At 40.0% G+C, this 21,449-nt stretch overlaps 1 protein-coding gene across 1 annotated transcript; it reads right to left on the reverse strand.

Moving 5' to 3' along the window:
* Positions 1-1,517: 1,517 nt before the first annotated feature.
* Positions 1,518-20,565, reverse strand: LOC311035187 (E3 ubiquitin/ISG15 ligase TRIM25-like). Its single transcript, XM_084043264.1, has 14 exons — positions 20,123-20,565; positions 18,641-18,718; positions 18,154-18,249; positions 16,904-17,137; positions 16,037-16,196; positions 15,871-15,921; positions 15,239-15,750; positions 11,784-12,092; positions 10,491-10,865; positions 10,028-10,123; positions 9,247-9,780; positions 8,332-8,491; positions 2,391-2,441; positions 1,518-2,240 (listed from the first exon to the last, which is right to left on the reverse strand). The coding sequence occupies exons 1-14, from the start codon at positions 20,360-20,362 to the stop codon at positions 1,726-1,728; spliced, it is 3,411 nt and encodes a 1,136-aa protein (XP_083899390.1). The 5' UTR covers positions 20,363-20,565; the 3' UTR covers positions 1,518-1,725.
* Positions 20,566-21,449: the final 884 nt, after the last annotated feature.

Here is a 21,449-nt window from a genome sequence, read left to right on the forward strand (position 1 = left end):
CATTACACCAGTGGTTCTCACACTTTTCAGGCCGCGACCTCCCAGAATAATCCTATTTGAACTGGGGACCCCCCAACATAATGTTTGAACTGGGGACCCCCCAACATAATGTTTGAACTGGGGACCCCCCAAAATAATATTTGAACTGGGGACCCCCCAAAATAATATTTGAACTGGGGACCCCTGAAAAGCATCATATTTGAACTGGGGACCCCCCACCCTGACAAGCACTTGGAATTGCAGGAGTAGAAGCATTACATTTAGTGTAACTCCATTATATTGTGAAAATAGCAGATCTACAAGCTCACAAAGCCTCGCGTTGCAAGGTGTTGTGAGCTTGTAGATCAGCTATTTTCACATTTTCTGTCTCTAAGTCAGGTAATATTTGGCCAATGTTTGACCCGTTTTTATAGTATAGTTTGTTGATTACTTTTGACACAGTAATGGCATGTTTTAATTTTTTAGAGGTATTCAATAGGTATTAAAAGTCCTTACATTGTCACTTTAGAAATTAGCAGATACCCTGTATACACTATACATACTGTATGTTGGTTTGTTTACTGTTGAGTGAGAAAACAATGTTGCACATTAAGCATAATATCATCATTTGGGGACCCCCTGGAGGTCCAAACCCACAGTTTGAGAACCACTACATTCAGTAGAACCATTAATCTACACAGACTGACAGAGGGCTCTGTAGTAATATCAACAAGATAACAGGGCATACTGTATAATGATTGTCTGCAGCAGGCTTATTAACCCATTAAGACCGGGAACACATCTGTCAGTGTCATTTTAAGATTTATTTAGCTATTTAAAAAAATAGCAGATCTACAAGCTCATAATGAGCTTGTAGATCTGCTACTTTTTGAAAATGTGTGAACATTTGTGCAAATCTTTGAATATATATATATTTTAATGCAAACATTTGTAACTCAAATCTTTGCTTCTGGGGGATTCTACAAATGTCTTCTTTATGTATTTGGCCACGGACCCCCATCTCAAAATCTGTTGTTCCAGGGACCCCCCCCCAGAAGCACAGATCGGAGTTAAAAATGTTCGCTTTAAAGGAGTATTTCACCCAAAAATGACTTATTTTCTATCAATTGCACACCCCATGAAGCTTTGAATTCATGGATTTATAAAAAATGTTGTCGCATTCTTAAGCCAATAATTTGATTACCGGCGAAAAGATGCTAATGTATCCGGTAGGAGACACAAAGTAGACTCTTTGTGTCTCCTACCGGAAATAAACACAGTCATCAAATTATTGGCTTAGGAATGAGACAAAAACAAAAATAAATCCATGAATTCAAGGCTTCATGGGGTGTGTAATTGATAGAAAATAAGTAGTTTTTTGGGTGAACTATCCCTTTAAAACAAACATATTCAAAGATTTGCACAAATCTTCCAAGATTTTTCGAAAAATAGCAGATATACGAGCTCATAGCGCGGCACCGAGTGCCGCGCTATGAGCTTGTAGATCTGCTATTTTTTGAATAGCCAAAGTATAAAACATGGATAGAGTGGTTACACAGACTCGTTCCCGGTTTGAATGGGTTAAAGAAATGCAATGAACAGAACACAATGGATGTATTGATCATGATGGTGTAGTATACTGTACACATCATTCTTACACATGCTTTATCTAGAAGAGACAATCTATCATCTAATGAAGAAAACTAAGTTTTCAACTGAATATCATCATCAGTATTCTTAACATGTCTACCATGTCTTACACAGCTCTGCTGTAGCTCCATAGTTCACCCAAAGCATTATCCCTGGATAGAGAGGTTGTGTGAACGTGGTTTGAACGGTGTGTAGGAGGGTCATTGTGTCAGAAACACTGTAGAAGGACAGAGTACCTGCCTTGTGGTCCAGGTACACCCCCACTCTGGAGGAGAAAGGCCCTGACACTTTAGTCTCAACACTGTTGTGTTTGAAACTGTAGTTTTTATCAGAGCACTGTAAACACCAGGATTTATCATTGTATCCAAAGGAGGTTTGTCTGCTGACGTCTTTATAACAGACTGCTATATGACATCCACCACTCCACTCTACTTCCCAGTAACAACGTTCAGACAGACCCTCTGTACACATCACCTGAGGGTATCCAGTAAATCTCTCTGCATGATCAGGGTAAGGTTGTTGGTGATGTGTAAAAGTCACCTTCCTCTTCTCCTCTGACAGGGAGAGCTTTCTGCTTATTGTGTTCATGTCCAGAGACAGAGGAGAGGAATCTGTGAGAACACACGACAAAAGAAAAATCAAACCTCATGAACCTTATTGTGTTTAGAGTTAGTCTCTCAGATCAAACTCATTAGAGCTTTAAATAACAACATATCAGAATGAAACTTCAACGTTCAGAACCTGCATCAACATGGACTCACATTGTAAAAAGTCCTTTCTGGTCTGAGGCTCCGCTGGATGTAAAACATCAACTGGAGACACAAGAAAACAGTAAAGGTCATCATGACATTGTAAAGGATTTCTATGTCCACACAAAGGGTCAAATCCAATAGACTTTACTGCTGACTTCAGGCATGTAAAACATACAGCGTGAGCCTACAGGAGGTCACAACATACGACTGACGTAAAATATACAACAGACCTGCTTTACGGCAGTGTCGTAACGTAGCTCTCTTAAAGGCACAGTCACATATATAGCATATATGACAGACATCATACTGAAGAATGGATTAAACTGAAGTTCCAAGGGTTTTGTCAAAAAGTTAAAGCTATTATAGCATCATTGCTATTCTATAGTGTTTGTTCAGTAACAGCTGTCTCCCCAGCTCTTCAGAAAATACATTTTCAGGTGGGTTACACATTTCATCCAATCAGGAGAGAGAACTCCTCAAGATCATTTATTAAGAACAAAAATATAAAAAAAATGATAATAAATAATAATAAATAGTAAATGGTGCATTTATATACTGTAGCGGGTGACATGAAACACAGGTCACACTAATGTATTGCCTCCCATATTACAGGCTTTAGTAGCCTTCCCAGACATACTTCCACCTGTACAAACTGTTTCAACACTTAGAAATGTACTGTACAGTATAGGGGCCGGTTAAAACACAATAAATACATTTAAATCTGACCATAACCTCTCCTTTGAGAAATATTCTTGCTTGAATTCTTCAATGTTTCTGTCCAATCTGACAGACAGCCAACCTGTGTACCATCAGCAGGGTTCCCACACATTTTTACCAATGAATTTCCAAAGCTTTTCCAAAACTTTTCCAGAATATTTAACTTTTAAGAATATTTAACCCAATTTCCAGGCCTATATAACAATCATTCAGCACAAAAATGAGTCTCCTACTCCTATGTGCAATGCCCAAAGACAGGCAGTGTAGCAAAAATAAAGCATAGAACATAATTCCATTCAAAATGTTGTGCCAAAGTTTTGCTACACCACCTATCCTAGAGCATAGCTCACTGGAATATACAAGACTCACTAGAAACACAATTCCTAAGAAAATGTAAGTGTGCCTGCAGCTGGCTGGAGACTCAAAATAGTGTCACTACAAAGTACCACCAATCGACTCCAAATGGTCTGAAACGTGCTCTTAACAGGTTTTTGGGTGGTCCATTTTGGTGGACCACCCAAAAAAAGCAGCAAAAAAAAGAATTAAAAAATGAATAAAAAATAAACCAAAGGCTTAAAAAGGAAAATAAAAAAGCCGAAAAATTGAAGGAAAAAATGTGCATCTAATAAATTGTTTTAGAAAAATTCAATTAATTGTCTTTATATATGAACAATTACTCGAATGGTTTCAAGTGCTTGTTTCACCCACTTCTGGTGTTCTGAGGCAAAAACTGAGCATTACATATAGGGGGGGTAGGCAATGTTTCAGAGCATTTTGGGCACTTTTCAAAACCGGAAGTGAATAAATCCACTTTTGGGTCTGATGCATTTGTTCGCAGACCCCCACTTTGGGGGGGTGCGCGAAGTTTCGGAGCATTTTGGGCACTTTTTAAACCGGAACTGAACAGATCCACATCCGGAAAACAAAAAAGTTTGTAAAAAAAAAAGTTCGGAGAAAGAAAATAGGTCCACCCACCAAATTTGGACTCGGTAGCATGCTGTCATCTGGAGTTATAGCTGTTTAAAGGCCAGCCAATAGGAAGACTTTGACAACCAGTTGGACGTGTGGCCAATGAGAGGAGAGGAGAGGACCACACAGTGTTAAACAGTGTAACCTGCACTCTTAACCGGATCTGTACGTTTTTGTTTTTTTAAATGGGTTTGAATGGGGGACTAAAAGGGGGCGTGGCTAGGTGGTTGGGGGTCCCCTGACCCCTCTTTGATAACCAGTTGGACGAGTGGCCAATAAGAGGAGAGGAGAGGACCTCAGACTGTTAAACAGTGTAACCTGCACTCTGAACCGGATCTGTAAAGGTTTTTTTTTAACATGGGTTTGAGTGGGGGACTAAAAAGGGGCCGTGGCTACGTGGTTTTGCCGATTACGTCGCCGTGGTATTGCGAAACGGCTAGAAAAGTAATAGCCTGGTTGGCCCGGTCGTTCCGCACGTTTTGATGTATACATTGCCAGGGACGTGTAAACCGTGTGGGAGGAGTAGCATTTGGGGCGCCGCGTGCAGCCGAAAGGGCCGGGGTTTCGTAGTTTTTTGCGAATAACGTCGCAATGGTAATGCTTAACGGCAAAAAAACTTCCGAGCACACGATTCCCGGCCAAGCCGCACGTTTTGATGTATTTATTGCCGGGGTAGTGTAAACCGTGCAGCAGTTACGGATGGACAACGTTTTGCAAGGATAAATAAAACTTAAGTATGGCGGAATACAACAAGTGTTTTGCCATTACATGGCAGGCACACTTAATGATACAATATGTATTCCCAGAGTAATGTGTTATTAACCAACAGACCAAATTTGAATGGTGAAAAAATCGCAAAGTTTAGAAACTTATGTTTCAAAATGGATGAAATACAATGCAATATTTGTCTGGTCTCTCTGGTCTCTTGTCTCTGCCTTGGACTTTAGGGGCGTGTCCAGGACAGTATCTGAAGCCACGCCCCCTCAAGGAAGTATCTCTCGCCTCAGCTTCGTCGTGTGTGTGTGTGTGTGTGTGTGTGTGTGTGTGTGTGTGTGTGTGTGTGTGTGTGTGTGTGTGTGTGTGTGTGTGTGTGTGTGTGTGCCACGCCCACACGGAAGACAAGCGTTGCAGCCTGGTTGTAGCTGGCTGCTGTTGACTCGCCCGGTCTCATTCAAATCACAGAAGAATGGCTGCCCCAAATAGGTTCATTGGAAATGTACAGCCATACATGTTTGAGCCTCCAGAACACGAGGAACCAGATGAGATTGAGCAACCTCAAATTCAACCTCGTTCTCAGTCTCTAGGAGAATGGTGGGTTATCTTTTTCCCTACCATGATTACAAGTTATAAACTGTGCATGAGGGGCGGAGCTTCTGCACCGGATAACTGACTTGATGATAGTACAGTAGGCTCATTACATATTACAGTATCACCGTGGTGCATGATATTTTAATCCCGCCCACAATATATCACCCCATATTTTATTCAAAAAACATAAAGTGGTCTTATTCCATAACGCTGTAAAATAAAGTTCGTATTTTTTTCCAGGGTTTCAGCAATGACTATTTGACATGTGTTATATGTCTATAAACAAATATCTTAATTCACTTTACGTGCTCTTTAAGTATGGCGGAATACAACAAGTGTTTTGCCATTACATGGCAGGCACACTTAATTATGGCATTCGTAGTACTTCTCTTTTTTAAATAATAGTCCATTGCCTTGCATTTGCCCAATTTAATAATTTAAAAATAAGGAAGGATGCATGGATGTTTTAAATTACACTTTTGTTGTTGGTTTTCCTATTGTTTTCCTTTTGCGATGGACTGGTTGAGCGTGGGTTGTTGTCTTGCGTGAAATACGTGCCGACACCCGCAGTCTGTTGAGCAGCCTTTTGGAGTTTGAGATGTTTTTAGCTTTTCTCATGGTTGACCAGTGCCGATTCCCCCATGTTCCCAACATCAAATGTTTTGATGCATAACTTGCAGCCAGCTCGATTCGGGTCCGCTTCTCGCTTCTCGCTTTAGTCAGTCTTTATATTTTTCGTAAGCCACAAATTATTAAAAGCACATTTCCCAGGCATTGTGGATACTACTAGTTCAACCGATATAACTATTGAGTAATTGCTTACGCTTCATCACCGACGATTTACGTGTTGCTCTCAATAGTTAGGCTGCACTGGACAAGTTGGCGTCACGTGACAAAGGAACAGATCTACACGCTAACTACGCATCATGCTGCAACACGTTGTGAGCTTGTAGATCTGTTATTTTTGTCACGTCCAGTATACATTAGGCTGCAATCACGCAGCCTGTTCGGCGAAAAACTACTTAGGTTATATATTTTGTGTAATGTTATACATGTTTTGGAAAATGTTTTTTATTAACAAAATCAATAGCCAAAAACAATGCATAGCCAAAAAAAAATCCAGGACCCTTGATAATTTAATTTAAAAATATTTCCAGGAATTTCATGACCGTGGGGACCGTGTCTTTAACAAATCATTATGAAATCCAACAGTTTCTTCATTATGAAATCCAACAGGAAACTGATCCTTTAAGAGAGGAAACTCAAGTCAAACTGTGGATGCCACAAAAAGCCACCTACTTGGAGTGGAGTTAGCAGCCGCAGCAAAGACGAATACACTGCTGGGGGCCGGGGTGGTGCTACCCATGAGGGAGAACTCTGGCTTTGGAACCGCAGCAGCATCTTTGGGAGAACAAAACAAGTGTCAGAGCTTTTGAAGCAGAGCCAGATGTGCCAAATGTAGACAAGCCAAAGGCTGTACAAGACAAGACAAAACAACATCTTAACTGACTGGGTATAATGGGAGACTACAGATTCTTTAAAGTCCTACTGTGTAACATTCATTTTCGTCTTTTTTTGGCGACACCTCCGTTAGTTGTTGTCTGATTCTCAGAATTCAGTTTGAAACAAAAGTACCGGTCCAAAATGAATGCTGCAGCGTCCTAGCACTGACGTTATTTTGTTTTATTTTTGAGGTGAGAGAAACTTTCAGAAACCATTATGTATTTATTTTAAAAGGGATCAATACATTTCCTATGCCCGCATCATTTTGGCACGAGTGTCAGGGCAGACACTCTAGGACAAAAAACACCTTTACAGTATGTGGGGGTTATAGTGAAAATGGACCAGTGAAAGAGCATGTCAAAAATAACTTCACTGAAAAAGTTACACAGTAGGACTTTAAGACTGCCGTACTTTTTTCACAGACCATCACTTTGCTAATGGATTCAGACTCAGGTACTCATACTTCCAATGTAAGTATGAATACAACTTAGATGTATGTAACAATAGTTAAAAGATGATTATGTCGATACAAGGCTTTATATCGATCATAACCAGCAGGCAAGTGCTGTCTGTCCCCCAAGGGAGTGCACAACACATGCCACAAGCTTCCCCCACAGCGTTCACATCCCATTCAAACAGTACTGTATAACATAAAACACCATGGCAATTGGTACATTTAACCCTGTAAATAACCTTTTTCATACTATAGCACCTTACATTTATGTCATATACATAAAATGAGTACATAAATCTTACCCCCTAAGATACACTTGAACCCCAGCATCTCTATTCTGTGGGGAACAATTACCAAAAAATCTGATCTACAAGCTGACAATGACAAGCTTGTAGATCTGCTATTTTCGTCTTAGAGATGTGGTGTAAGTGGTTTAAGAGAATTGGTCAATTCCAAATATCATCAAAGTATTCTGTGGCACCTCTGGACTTGTGTCACGGCACCCGCTTATTGCCCCAGATGTGTGTAGCCAAGAAAACACATAGAATATAGAATGGTATAATTCCATTCCAAATTGTGTGCCAAATGTGCTAACTACGCATCACGCAGCAGCACATTGTGAGCTTGTAGATCTCACATTCGGTATACACATTTGCCGAACGGGCTGCATTCATGCAGCCCATTCGGCAAAAAAACGACTTATGTTACATATTTTGTGTAATGTTATACATGTTTTGGAAAATGTTTTTTATTAACAAAATCAATAGCCAAAAACAATGCATAGCCAAATATTTTCCAGGACCCTTGATACATTCCAAACCTTTTCCAGGACTGGAAAAAGCTTTTTCTAATTTCAAAATATTTCCAGGAATTTCATGACTGTGGGGACCCTGCATCAGTCTGCTCCTGTTCAAATATCTCCAGTTGCCTTCTGACTTCATCAATCCATGTTTACTATGATGGCTGGTTAGAAAAACAAGAAACACATTTAAATCTCACCTCTCTTTGATATCTCTGGCCAAGTTGTCTTCAGGATGTTGTCTAGTTGGTCTCTCAGACCAGACACCACATCAATCACATCTGTGAAGGACCTCACAGGACAGATGACCACACTGGGTGAGACTGGAGATCCACTGGAACTGGAGAGAGACTGGAAACTCTGGAGAGAGACAAGTAAACCAGTATAGACAGGGATGGAAGAACATTAAACCAAGAGATCAATAAATTGGTACATTGAGAGACACACACACACACACACACACACACACACACACACACACACACACACACACACACACACACACACACACACACACACACACACACACACACACAGTAAAACTGTACACAAACTATCAGTAAAAGTTCTCTGTAATAAATGATGATTTAATGTGTCTCTAATTCTCATGCAAATAATTGCGATTAACAATGTGATTGTGTTTTTGGCATTGAGCATATAAATCAAAATATACATTTCTTTTCCAATCTATGAACACAAATTGTACAGGGCAGATATTGAATAATGTTATACTTTCAAAATATTTGACAAAATAGTGGAAATAGACAATCTACAAGCTCAGAAGCTGATCTTGTAGATCTGCTATTTTTGGAAAATGTTTACAATTATGACAATTGTGGAAAATAATTGTGATGATCTCAAATAATTGTGATTAGGCAATTATGTAATACTTGTGACAGGCCTAATTCTGACAATGTTATTGTGGTCTGTACAACTACTGTATCTAGCAACAATATTAGTATTAGTAACTACCAGCATTAATAATGTCATGTTGTGTAATATACTATGATGTAATGTAATGTAATAATAATATGACATGATGGAATGAGATGAAATATGAAGCTGATTTCTCCTAAATGAGTCAAAACCAAACAGTAAAATGCCATGTGTGGAACCTGAATGAAAGTGATGATGTCATCAGTGTTGGACAGCTCCTCCAGGTCAGCATGTCTCCTCTCCAGCTGCTCCATGTGGTCCTCCAGCTGCCTCAGGAGAGCCTCAGTCTGAGCCACTGCAGTCTGCTGCTGATCTCTGATCAGTTCTTTAAGCTCACTGCGTCTTCTCTCAATGGAGACCATCATCTCACTGAAGATCCTGTCACTGGCCTCCACTGCTGCTTCTGCAGAGCTCTGCTTCACACACACACACACACACACACACACACACACACACACACACACACACACACACACACACACACACACACACACACACACACACACACACACACACACACACACACACACACACAGTGTTATCCTTGACATGAAAAGGTGTTGAGCACCACTGATATAGCAATATATGTTTTTCAGAAATACATTTTTTAGGATCGGCCTCAGGACATCAGCTACAGTATTTGAAAATAGCCGTTCTACAAGTTCCCAACACATGGCGAATGCATCGCGGCGCGTTGTGAGTTTGTAGATCTGCTATTTTCTAATATTCGTGAGAGAATGTTAAAAATAATGAATCATTTTGAAACATTTTAACAACACTAATCTTATATGTGGGCTGCTGGCATAAAATATTTTCAAATGGGGGTCTGCAGCCAAATACATATTAATTGGTTTATAAGAACCACCTCTTTAGTGCTTCTGATGACACAAGGCACTGTCTCATCCATATAGCATCACAGTAAACACAAGAACAAGAACTATTATCATAATATCAGCTCACGTTCAGGGCCTCCATGACCTGTCTCAGGTCTTTAAGCTCCTTCTTTTTCTCCTGGATCTTCTGCTGGACTTCCTCCTGAATTGTCACCAGCTGTTTCTGCAAGAAACAGGAAGAGACAGTTTGTCTTGTAAACAAAGTACATTTAACTTAGGATACCAATTCTATCCAATCAGGATGCAGGACAAAAACAAGTGAGATTTGAGACAGTTTAGTTTGGATCCACATCTTAAACCAACTGTGTAACTTCTCCAAAATACAGGGGCAAGATTAATGGACAAAAAATATGATTGATGAAAAGTTATCAATCGCGTCTGTTTTTCATTGGGTCCAAAAGGAGTGTACTTAATCCTTCAATACTTTTTATTGTACAACACCCTGATTTGTGACATGGTCATTTAGTTCTGCTTCTGTCTTTAAAACATGATCTCTCTCATGATTTGTCTTCAAGTGATCGTGGTCCTACCTGTTTCTCTGCCTTCTCTGCAGCAGCTGACACCGTGTCATGGCCCTTATGTTCATCCATGAGGCACTGATAGCAGATACACTGGCGGTCTGTGCGACAGAACACCTCCATCAGCTTGTCATGACTGGAGCACATCTTCTCCTGCAGTTTGTTGGTGGCTGGGACCAGCTTGTGCTTCTTCAACACAGGAACATTGTAGTGAGGCTGGAGGTGAGTCTCACAGTAAGAGGCCAGACACGCCAGACAAGACATGAGAGCTTTGTGACGTCTGGCTCCGGTGCAGAAATCACAGGCCACGTCTGCTGGACCGGCGTACAGCAGAGCAGCAGAGACAGAAGACTGCTGACCTCCTGTACTGCTCAGCTTCATCACAACCTGGAAGTAAAGAGAAGAGGAGGGGAGGTCACTCACTGATGACAAATACAACACAGTCATTGTGAGGTTCATGGTGATAAACACAGTGAGAAATTACAGGTCAGTTCATCTGATAATAATGGTAACATTATCTGAAAACTGTGGTTCTGAACTTTGCATTCCATAAAGTTGATTGCTTTACAGTCTGTGGTAAAACATTTACAATGTAAGCGTTTAGCAGACACTCTTAATCACTAGAAACCACCATGTATCTGCTATTATATTTGCCTACAGTGAATGCCATGGCAAGAATAGGGACGCTAGAGTTTAATGATTAACCAGTGACTAACAAGTCAAAGATCAGAGTAAATTACCCTAGTCAACAAAATGACAGCATAAGGTAAGTATGTAGACTGCAAAGAAACTAAGACACCATCAAACCTAGTATCTGTTTAAACCAGTGGTTCTCAAACCTTTTCATGTCAAGGACCCCCAAAGTAATGGCCACGGACCCCCATATGGAAACATTTTGTGCCAGGGACCCCCATACAAGATTTATGTAGGTAAAGTTTCAAAAAAGAATATTGCATATCGCATTGCGATGCATTGTGAGCTTGTAGATCTGTCATTTTCAAGTACTGTAGCTGATGTACTATAGGGTTACAGTGGTTAAACAGACTGTGATACTCTTTTAAAACATTTTGTTAGGGACCCCCTGGAACCCCCTCATGGACCCCTGGGGGTTCCCAGACCCCACTTATGAGAACCACTGGTCTAACAGTTCTTAGTATTTGTGGACATTATCAACATACATAACATAATGTGTAGTAAGTAAGCAACATATAGTATAACTACCATCTATCACAATAGTCAACAAGGAGTTTTGTGTATCAGAACATGTAGTTTAATGTGTGGTTGTAACTTGTAAGGTCATCTCACCTCAGCCAGCATGGTGTTCTTCCTCAGAACAGGTCTGGGACTGAAGCTCTCTCTGCACTGGGGACAGCTGTAGACTCCAGTCTCCTCATACTGGTCCCAGTAACCCTCAATACAGCTTCTACAGTAACTGTGTCCACACTGTAGAGCCACTGGTTCCTTTAGAAGGTCCAGACAGACAGGACAACAGAACTGGTCCTGGTCCAGATCACATGTCTGTTGCTTCTCCTGCTGTTCTGCCATTTGACTGACAACCACACTAACACTGAGAGAAAACACACACTTTGGTTTACTCTGAAGAGCTAGACTGAGCTGAGAGAGATAACAACAGCTCTGAGTTTCGTTTCTTCAGAAGGAAAGTAGGAGAGACAAAGGGAGGGACTTCCTGGATGTTTGCAGCAGGCAGTGGTTTTAAAGGGGACTCCCTCTTTCATTGGTGTGTCGCCCAGGTTGCGCCTAAACCTTGGCCTAACCTGTAAATTCACAAAAACGATGCCTATTAAAACCAAACTTTTACCTCACAAACACTATGCCTAACCCTAGCCTTTAACCTCACAGAAAGTATGCCTAAAACCTCCTAACCTCAAAACGAGAGTTAACATTTGGGGTGTGGGGTTAAGCACCTTTATTTTCAATTTGTACATGTTTGGAGTGTCTACGGGGTATAGTGCTGAAAGTCCCTGTGTCCATGGGGGGTGAACCCTACAGCTCTCGTAGATTGAAAACGTCAGAATCATAAATACGTCTACGAGAGTTGTATTCTACAGCTACATTCTCACACTAAACTACACTATAATTTCCCCTCCGCGTGTAAAAGCCTGGTGACACGAGGTTACAAGTAGAAGATTATTGGGGGTATTTATTTATTAGGGGTAGAGAACGGCATAACATGTTGTATTTGTGTCAAATATCTCGACTTTCTCACTAGTTTCACACGGACCACATTCTCTCCACTTCCTCCAGTGAGCACACGTATGAAAATGACACACGGGTGACATCTGGTGGACAATTCGGGTGATAGCGGTCCTTATTGCTGTCATTGCTTGTCATCTGCATTACCTTTTGTCCTCTCAATGCTGGAGTTGCACCTGAAGGGTTCATGGAATTACTCATTGTGTGTGTTATTTCAGTAAACAAGATTACGTTCCTAGTACTGATTAAGTGAGAGAAATGCCAGCAGCATTGTCTAATTGAACGAATGAATTCCATTCAGTATTGTGACCTCAGTAGGGGACACGTGATCTCATGGCCACACATGAACAAATGTAAGCTGGAGTTCAGTACACTTGTCATTGGAAGAAAACTGGATTTTGCTCAAATTCATCTTCTGAGTTGCCTGATACTGTATCCGATACTGTAAATGTTTTAATAATCAGATAAGTCTGCCATAATTTTGAAATATGTATTTCCCAAATTCCCAGGGAATCAGTTTTTGAAATATAATTATTGGTCTAATTCTCATTGAATATCAACATCCGAGATATATTTTGTACAATTTGGTCCCAATTTGGTCCTTCCTAGAAATGTAGTGGAGACAAACGTACAATAATTCTATTTGAAATGTAGCAGCGTGAAAGTCATCAGCTGGAAAAAAAAACTAAAACAAATAATAAATACTCCAAAAATGTACTTAAGTTCAGCACTCAAGTAAATGTACTTAGTTGCTGTCAAGGGCCGCTTAGCTGAGAGACAGATGAAGCAGGGACCCCCACTGCATATTGTATACAATTGTGTTGCAGATTAAACGTTTTCATATATATCTTCATAGACTTGTTAAGACATCAGTGTTGTGTAAATTTATGTTTTTCTATCCATCCATCCATCCATCTATCCATAGATAAATGAGCTTGTAGATCTAACCTTTTTTTCAACTTTAATGAGTCATTAGTGGCATGCATGCCAAAGCTGTCATTCGTGATTCATCTTTTACAGTTTACAGTTTAGGCATTTAGCAGACGCTCTTAATCCAGAGCGATTTACTGTAAGCAAGGACACAAGATAATACATCATAATACATCAAATACAAACAAAAACAGTAATCTAATAATAAAGTAATACATAAGTAAACCAATAATCTAATAATAGCTAATATATAGGTAAATCAAGAACCTATCACCAGCCTACATTGAAACTATACACACTATAGCAACGTTTTCAGGCCAAGGACCCCCTAGCTGAGAGAGAGATGAAGCAGGGACCCCCTACACTATATTGTATAAAATTGTGTTTCAGATTAAAGTTTTTTTTTTTACTTAGTCTGCTCTTTTTTCCCTCTACACCTATAGCCTCTTTGCCAAAAATAGCCGATCTACAAGCTCTAAACGCCTCGCAGCACGAGGCGTTGAGAGCTTGTAGATCTGCTATTTTCGGCAAATGTTCCCCTCAGAAAAGGAATTCTAGGGTTCAAGTGGTTAATGCAAAAAAACGAAATCCTATCACACAAAGATTTGGCGGACCCCCTATAGTAGCTCTGAGGACCCCCTAGGGGCCCCAGACCCCCTGTTGAAGACCCCTGCACTATAGGATAGCATCTGTCTACATAACATGCTATTTTAGTTACATTTTAGCCGATGCATAATCCTGCAAGGCAGTCAAGGCTGGGGCAAGTGCTACGGGCTGAGGTAGAGTCTGAAGAGACAGAAACATTCTTCAAACTGAAACACTCATAGAGGTTGCAGCCACAGTGCCCACATTTATTCTGAAAAACAAGTCAGTGTAAATGGAGTAAAGTTAATGAGATTATAATAATGTTAATAATTATTACCTGATGGTCTCAAAGTCCTGTATATGAATTGAAACATTTGTTCATTTTGCCAAATAAGTTGCGATCGTGTAGATCGGCTATTAGTATTACATACATTACAGAAGCTTTTTTTTATTTTTTTATATGCCAGGTTTTAAGTGTTTAACTGTTGAAGCCCTATTGGACTCCAATGTTCCTACTTTCAAAATGGGAGAAAAATAAGTAAAACACAAAAAAAAGGAGTGGAAGGGGGAAGGAAATAGAAAAAAACAAACATTGTTCATCATGTTAAAATATATATTTTTATAAGCGATTAAATTGATTAGGTTGATTAACTGTTTCACCCCTTTTGACACATTGAGGAGTAAGACCTTAGTGGTGGTTCTCAAAATACTGGGGACCCCCCAAAATAATCATATTTGAACTGGGGACCACCCACCCTGACAAGCACTTGGATTGTAGGAGTTGAGGCATTACATTTTGTTTGACTTATATATTGTGAAATATTGTGAAAATAGCAGATCTACAACCAGGCGTTGTGAACATGATCGGCTGTTTTCAGAATTTTTGCCTCTTTCTCAGGTAATATATTTCTCAGGAACACAATGGATTGATCGATCATGATGGTGTAGTATACTGTACACATCTTTCTTACACATGATTTATCTAGAAGAGAAAATCTGTTGAAGAATCTGTTGAATATCTAGTATGTCTACCATGTCTTACACAGCTCTGCTGTATCTCCATAGTCCCAAAGCATTATCGCTGGATAGAGAGGTTGTGTGAACGTGGTTTGAACTGTGTGTAGGAGGGTCATTGTGTCAGAAACACCGTAGAAGGCCAGAGTACCTGCCTTGTGATCCAGGTACACCCCCACTCTGGAGGAACGAGGCCCTGACACTTTAGTGTCAACATTGTTGTGTTTGAAACAGTATTTTCTATCAGAGTACAGTAAACACCAGGATTTATCATTAGATCCAAAGTGGGTTTGTCTGCTGATGTCTTTATAACAGACTGCTGTACGAACCGCTCTACCACTCCACTCTACTTCCCAGTAACAACGTTCAGACAGACCCTCTGTACACATCACCTGAGAGAAATTATTAAATCTCTCTGCATGATCAGGGTAAGGCTGTTGTTGATGTGTAAAAGTCACCTTCCTTTGCTCCTCTGACAGGGAGAGATATTTGCTTATTGTGTTCATGTCCAGAGACAGAGGAGAGGAATCTGTGAGAACACACGACAAAAGAACAAAGAAGAAAAGGTCTCTCAGATCATTAGAGCTTTAAATAACAACATATCAGAATGAAACTTCAACGTTCAGAACCTGCATCAACATGGACTCACATTGTAAAAAGTCCTTTCTGGTCTGAGGCTCCTCTGGATGTAAAACATCAACTGGAGACACAAGAAAACAGTAAAGTTCAAATATCTCCAGTTGCCTTCTGACTTCATCAATCCATGTTTACTATGATGGCTGGTTAGAAAAACAAGAAACACATTTAAATCTCACCTCTCTTTGATATCTCTGGCCAAGTTGTCTTCAGGATGTTGTCTAGTTGGTCTCTCAGACCAGACACCACATCAATCACATCTGTGAAGGACCTCACAGGACAGATGACCACACTGGGTGAGACTGGAGATCCACTGGAACTGGAGAGAGACTGGAAACTCTGGAGAGAGACAAGTAAACCAGTATAGACAGGGATGGAAGATCAATAGATTAGTACATTGATCACAATTGGTGGAGTTGAGCTGATGTCCTTGTTGTTCAACCAGTTAACACGCGCGCACACGCACACTCTCTCTCACACACACACACACACACACACACACACACACACACACACGAGACTTGATGAGTCTTGTGACCTGTGTTTCATGTCACCCAGTCAGTCGAACTGTAAACAAACTATCAGTCAAATTTCTCTGTAATAAATGACGATTTAATTTGTCTCAAATTCTCATACAAATAATTGCGATTAACAAATGAGATTGTGTTTTAGACATTAAACATATCATTACAAATATATTTCTGTTCTATATCTGTTTTATACTTTCTAAATATTTTACAAGATAGTGGAAATAGACAATCTACAAACTCAGAAGCTGATCTTGTAGATCTTCAATTTTTTGGAAAATGTTTACAATTATGACAATGGTAGAAAATAATTGTGATTAGGAGATTATGTAATAATTGTGACAGGCCTAATTCTGACATTGTTATTCTGACATATTACAAATGTACCCATTTGTAATATGCCATGTAATATACTATGATGTAATGTAATATAATATGACATGATGGAATGAGATGAAATATGAAGCTGATTTCTCCTAAATGAGTCAAAACCAAACAGTAAAATGCCATGTGTGGAACCTGAGTGAAAGTGATGATGTCATCAGTGTTGGACAGCTCCTCCAGGTCAGCATGTCTCCTCTCCAGCTGCTCCATGTGGTCCTCCAGCTGCCTCAGGAGAGCCTCAGTCTGAGCCACTGCAGTCTGCTGCTGATCTCTGATCAGTTCTTTAAGCTCACTGCGTCTTCTCTCAATGGAGACCATCATCTCACTGAAGATCCTGTCACTGGCCTCCACTGCTGCTTCTGCAGAGCTCTGCCACACACACACACACACACACACACACACACACACACACACACACACACACACACACACACACACACACACACACACACACACACACGATGTGTGTTAAAATGATTCACATTGTTCACGATTTTTTGGAAAATAGTAGATCTACAGACAGATCTGCTATTTTTAAATAGCCGATGATTCTAATTATTAGATATTTCAAAATAGGTTTTACATATTTTGCCGTTTTAGATATTTGACTTGTTAGTAAGCATTTTTTTTGTTTTTGTTAGGCTTAAAGTAGGTATGGTATATTTTTTTTGTTTATTTCTGTATTTTGTAATGTTTGTATTGTTGTGTTGTTTATGTGGGGACTACTGATAGAAATGAGCTTTTAGCTAAATCTGGCATGTTTACATGAGATCATGATTTGCTGATTCATTTCACTTTCATGTATGGAATGTTCATTAATGTGCATTGTCGAAAGAAAGAATGAATGAAACTCTTATTAGTTGCATTGCTTCTGTAGAACTTTGTGGGGAATAAATTCAGTCACAACATAAGTATTGTTGGCCATTCCAGAAGTTCCATGATATGATGGATTGTTTGCTGTCACTGTTCTTTACCGTCATTCTGGGTACTTTATTGCAGTGGTTCCCCAGTGGGTCCCCAGCAAAATTAATTAATATAGCATAAAAATCAGTTTAACCAACCATAATCCAACATCAGCTATTTGAAAATAGCCGTTCTACAAGTTCACAACACATTGCGCCACGTTGTGAGCTTTAGATCTGTTCATTTCAAAAAATCTTCAGAGAATAGACATTTTGCAAAACACAAATTAATGTGTGGGTTGCTGGCACACAAATATTTTCAAATGGGGGTCCACAGCCAAATACATATTAATTGGGGGTCCTTGACATGAAAAGGTTTGAGAACCACTTCTTTAGTGCTTCTGATGACACAAGGCACTGTCTCATCCATATAGCATCACAGTAAACACAAGAACAAGAACTATTATCATAATATCAGCTCACGTTCAGGGCCTCCAGGACCTGTCTCAGGTCTTTCAGCTCCTTCTTTTTCTCCTGGATCTTCTGCTGGGCTTCCTCCTGAATTGTCACCAGCTGTTTCTGCAAGAAACAGGAAGAGACAGTTTGGCTTGTAAACAAAGCACATTTTCAAGTCGGGATACCAATTCTATCCAATCAGGAGACAGAGAAATCATAGAGAATACAGGGTAAAAACTGAAATTGGAGACAGTTTAGTTTGGATCCACATATCATCTTAACCCATTTAGACCTGGAACACCTATATGTTATACAAACAGGGAACACCTCTGTGTGTAATTGTTGCTCTATATATATATATATATATATATATATATATATATATATATATATATATATATATATATATATATATATATTGTTTTTTTTTTCTTTCCCCAGAAATCTTAGGTCAAGATTTAACGCTTTCATTGCCATGGACTGGAATTCCCGTCCAATTCTGCCAATGGCTCACCTTGCCACGGATGAGTTTGGACTGGTCTGCTGAGACAGAAGACTGCTGGCCTCCTGTACTGCTCAGCTTCATCACAACCTGGAAGTAAAGAGAAGAGGAGGGGAGGTCACTCACTGATGACGAATACAACACAGTCATTGTGAGGTTCATGGTGATAAACACAGTGAGAAATTAGTAACATTATCTGAACACTGCGGTTCTGAACTTTGCATTCCATAAAGGTGATTTCTTTGCGTTGTTGAAAATGTACAAGTTAAGCATTCAGCAGACGCTATATACTTCAATAGAAGGGGTCCCTCAGGTCTATACTTGGCCTCTCCTTTGTCCTCTAGACTATTTCACCAAATCTTTTTGCTGAAATTGACAACCTACAAGCTTATAGATCTGCTGTACGTCCGCCTACTATGACATGGCCCGGCCGGTAATCAAATTATTGGCTTTGGAAGGAATGCGAAATCTGCATGATTTCAAGGCTTCATGGGGTGAGTAATGGATAGAAAACTAGAAAAAGTGCTCCTCGGAGCACAGGTCTCCGCCAGGTCAGGTAGGTTATTGTGGGCCAGCAATGTTAGGAACTCACCAATCAGGATGGAATATGAAAAATTGGACGGCCTGTTATAGCGCCACCATGAAGGTCATTACACACCGGCGATTATGCGAATATACGCAAAATTCGGACTCGGCCCGAATAAATAAAAGACGCTTTTTCGCTCCGCGAAACTGATGTGGAAGCTTGCATTGACTTTATAAGGTTTTAAAAACAAACGTATTATTCGCATGAAAAAAATCGCCCCCCAGTGTGTAAGGACCTTGAGGCTGATTTGATAAATTTCAAGTGTTCATGATTTGAGGCACTTTGTTCAAAACTGAGCACTGCTGCAAACTTTAGAAGCCAATTTTAGCCAATCAGAATGGAATATGAAAAATCTAAAAGACACTAAGACAGTTTAGTGTAATGACTATAGAGATACTGTGTACCGATTGGCGGGATTTTGGGGCAAAATCTGTAGGAGTACTGTCAAACAATGTGTTTTGCACAAATCGGCCCCCTGGTGGTACTATAAAAGGCCCTTGTGAAACATTTGGGGCAGAGGTTCTGCTCTGGCATCCAGGGAGTGTGTGCACAGTTTCTCTGCGATCAAGTCAACGGTGCCGGAGATTAGCTGTACACAGACAGAATGACACGCACGGACGGACGGACGGACAGGGTGCAAAACATACTCTCTCAATAAGTAATTTTTTGGGGTGAAATGCTCCTTTAAGTAGACTGCAAAGAAAAACAATAGTCCTTCAAAGTAACTAGGATACCAGGTAAACATAAACATCTATAAATAACATGCTTACCATTTGTGGACAAGTAAACAATGACATTTAAATAACAATGTGAACAAGTAAGCAACATAGTAGCCTAAATCAGGCCACAAGAACTACAAGAAGTTTGTTGTAGCAGGAAATATAGCTTAATGCATGTTTGCATCTCACCTCAGCCAGCAAGGTGTTCTTCCTCAGAACAGGTCTGGGACTGAAGCTCTCTCTGCACTGGGGACAGCTGTAGACTCCAGTATCATCATACTGGTCCCAGTAACGCTCAATACAGCTTCTACAGTAACTGTGTCCACAGTGTAGAGTCACTGGTTCCTTTAGAAGGTCCAGACAGACAGAACAACAGAACTGGTCCTGGTCCAGCTCACATGTCTGTTGCTTCTGCTGCTGTTGTGCCATTTGACTGACAACCCACACCCACACTGAGAGAAAACACACAACACTTTGGTTTACTCTGAAGAGAGACTGAGAGAGAAAACAAACAACACTTTGGTTTACTGGGAGAGAAAACCATAGGAGAAAACACAACAACAGCTCTGAGCTTCCTTTCTTCTGAAGAAAAAAGGGAGAGGCCCATGGGGGGAGGGACTTCCTGGATGTTTGCAGGAGGCACGGCAAGGCAGTGGTTTTAAAGAGACAGTAGCACAAAGAAGAGGTTCAGCTTGTGGTTGAACGTTGTACAGCTGATTCACACCAACATCACTTTGTGCCTTGCTGCGAGCTTGTATATCTGCTATTTTTTTAAAGGTTTTTTTTATAAAATTGGCACAAAAAAGTTTGAGAACTACTTCTCTATTATTTAGAAGGCATTTGTAGAATAGGCCTCAGGTCTTAACGGGTTGAAACATCTTTAAAATAGTCAAGCATTAGTGGTGGGATGGCTCACCATGACTACAGTACAATATTGAAGATAAATGGTAAATGGTGCATTTTATATAGCGCTTTTGCCAAAGCGCTTTACATAGACTGTGCATTACATTCACCCATTCACACACATTCATCTACAGTGAACAGTGAACAATAACGTTCCTAATTCCTATATACGGTCATTTGGTGACCGTATATAGGAACTAAACTTTGTGAAGTATTCTTCATAATTCAGATAACTGTCCTCTTCTTTTTTTTGCCCTATCCACTTTAGAATATACTAACGGAAATTTCAAGAAGGGACAAACGGACAATCTCACAACACATATGACATATCTATTTCAGGGGTTCGGGTTCCTAAACCTCTTCAGTTCGAGACCCAAAAGATAAATGTAGTGCCAGACTTTCATCAATTCATTATGAATTGACCACCTACGCACTATTTTATAGTGAAAAGAAATTGTGAAAATAGACAATCTACAACTTAAGGTTACAATGCTTGACCCTTTTCTCTCTACATGGCTCTGGGACAGACTAAATGGCAGCTCAACAGTTGTGCTGGTTACTAACAATTAATGGAACAAATCAATTGAATCAATTATTAAAAAAACATGAATAA

This window comes from Gymnoscopelus microlampas, assembly GCF_963454915.1.
Source record: "Gymnoscopelus microlampas genome assembly, chromosome: 19".
NCBI lineage: Eukaryota > Metazoa > Chordata > Actinopteri > Myctophiformes > Myctophidae > Gymnoscopelus > Gymnoscopelus microlampas.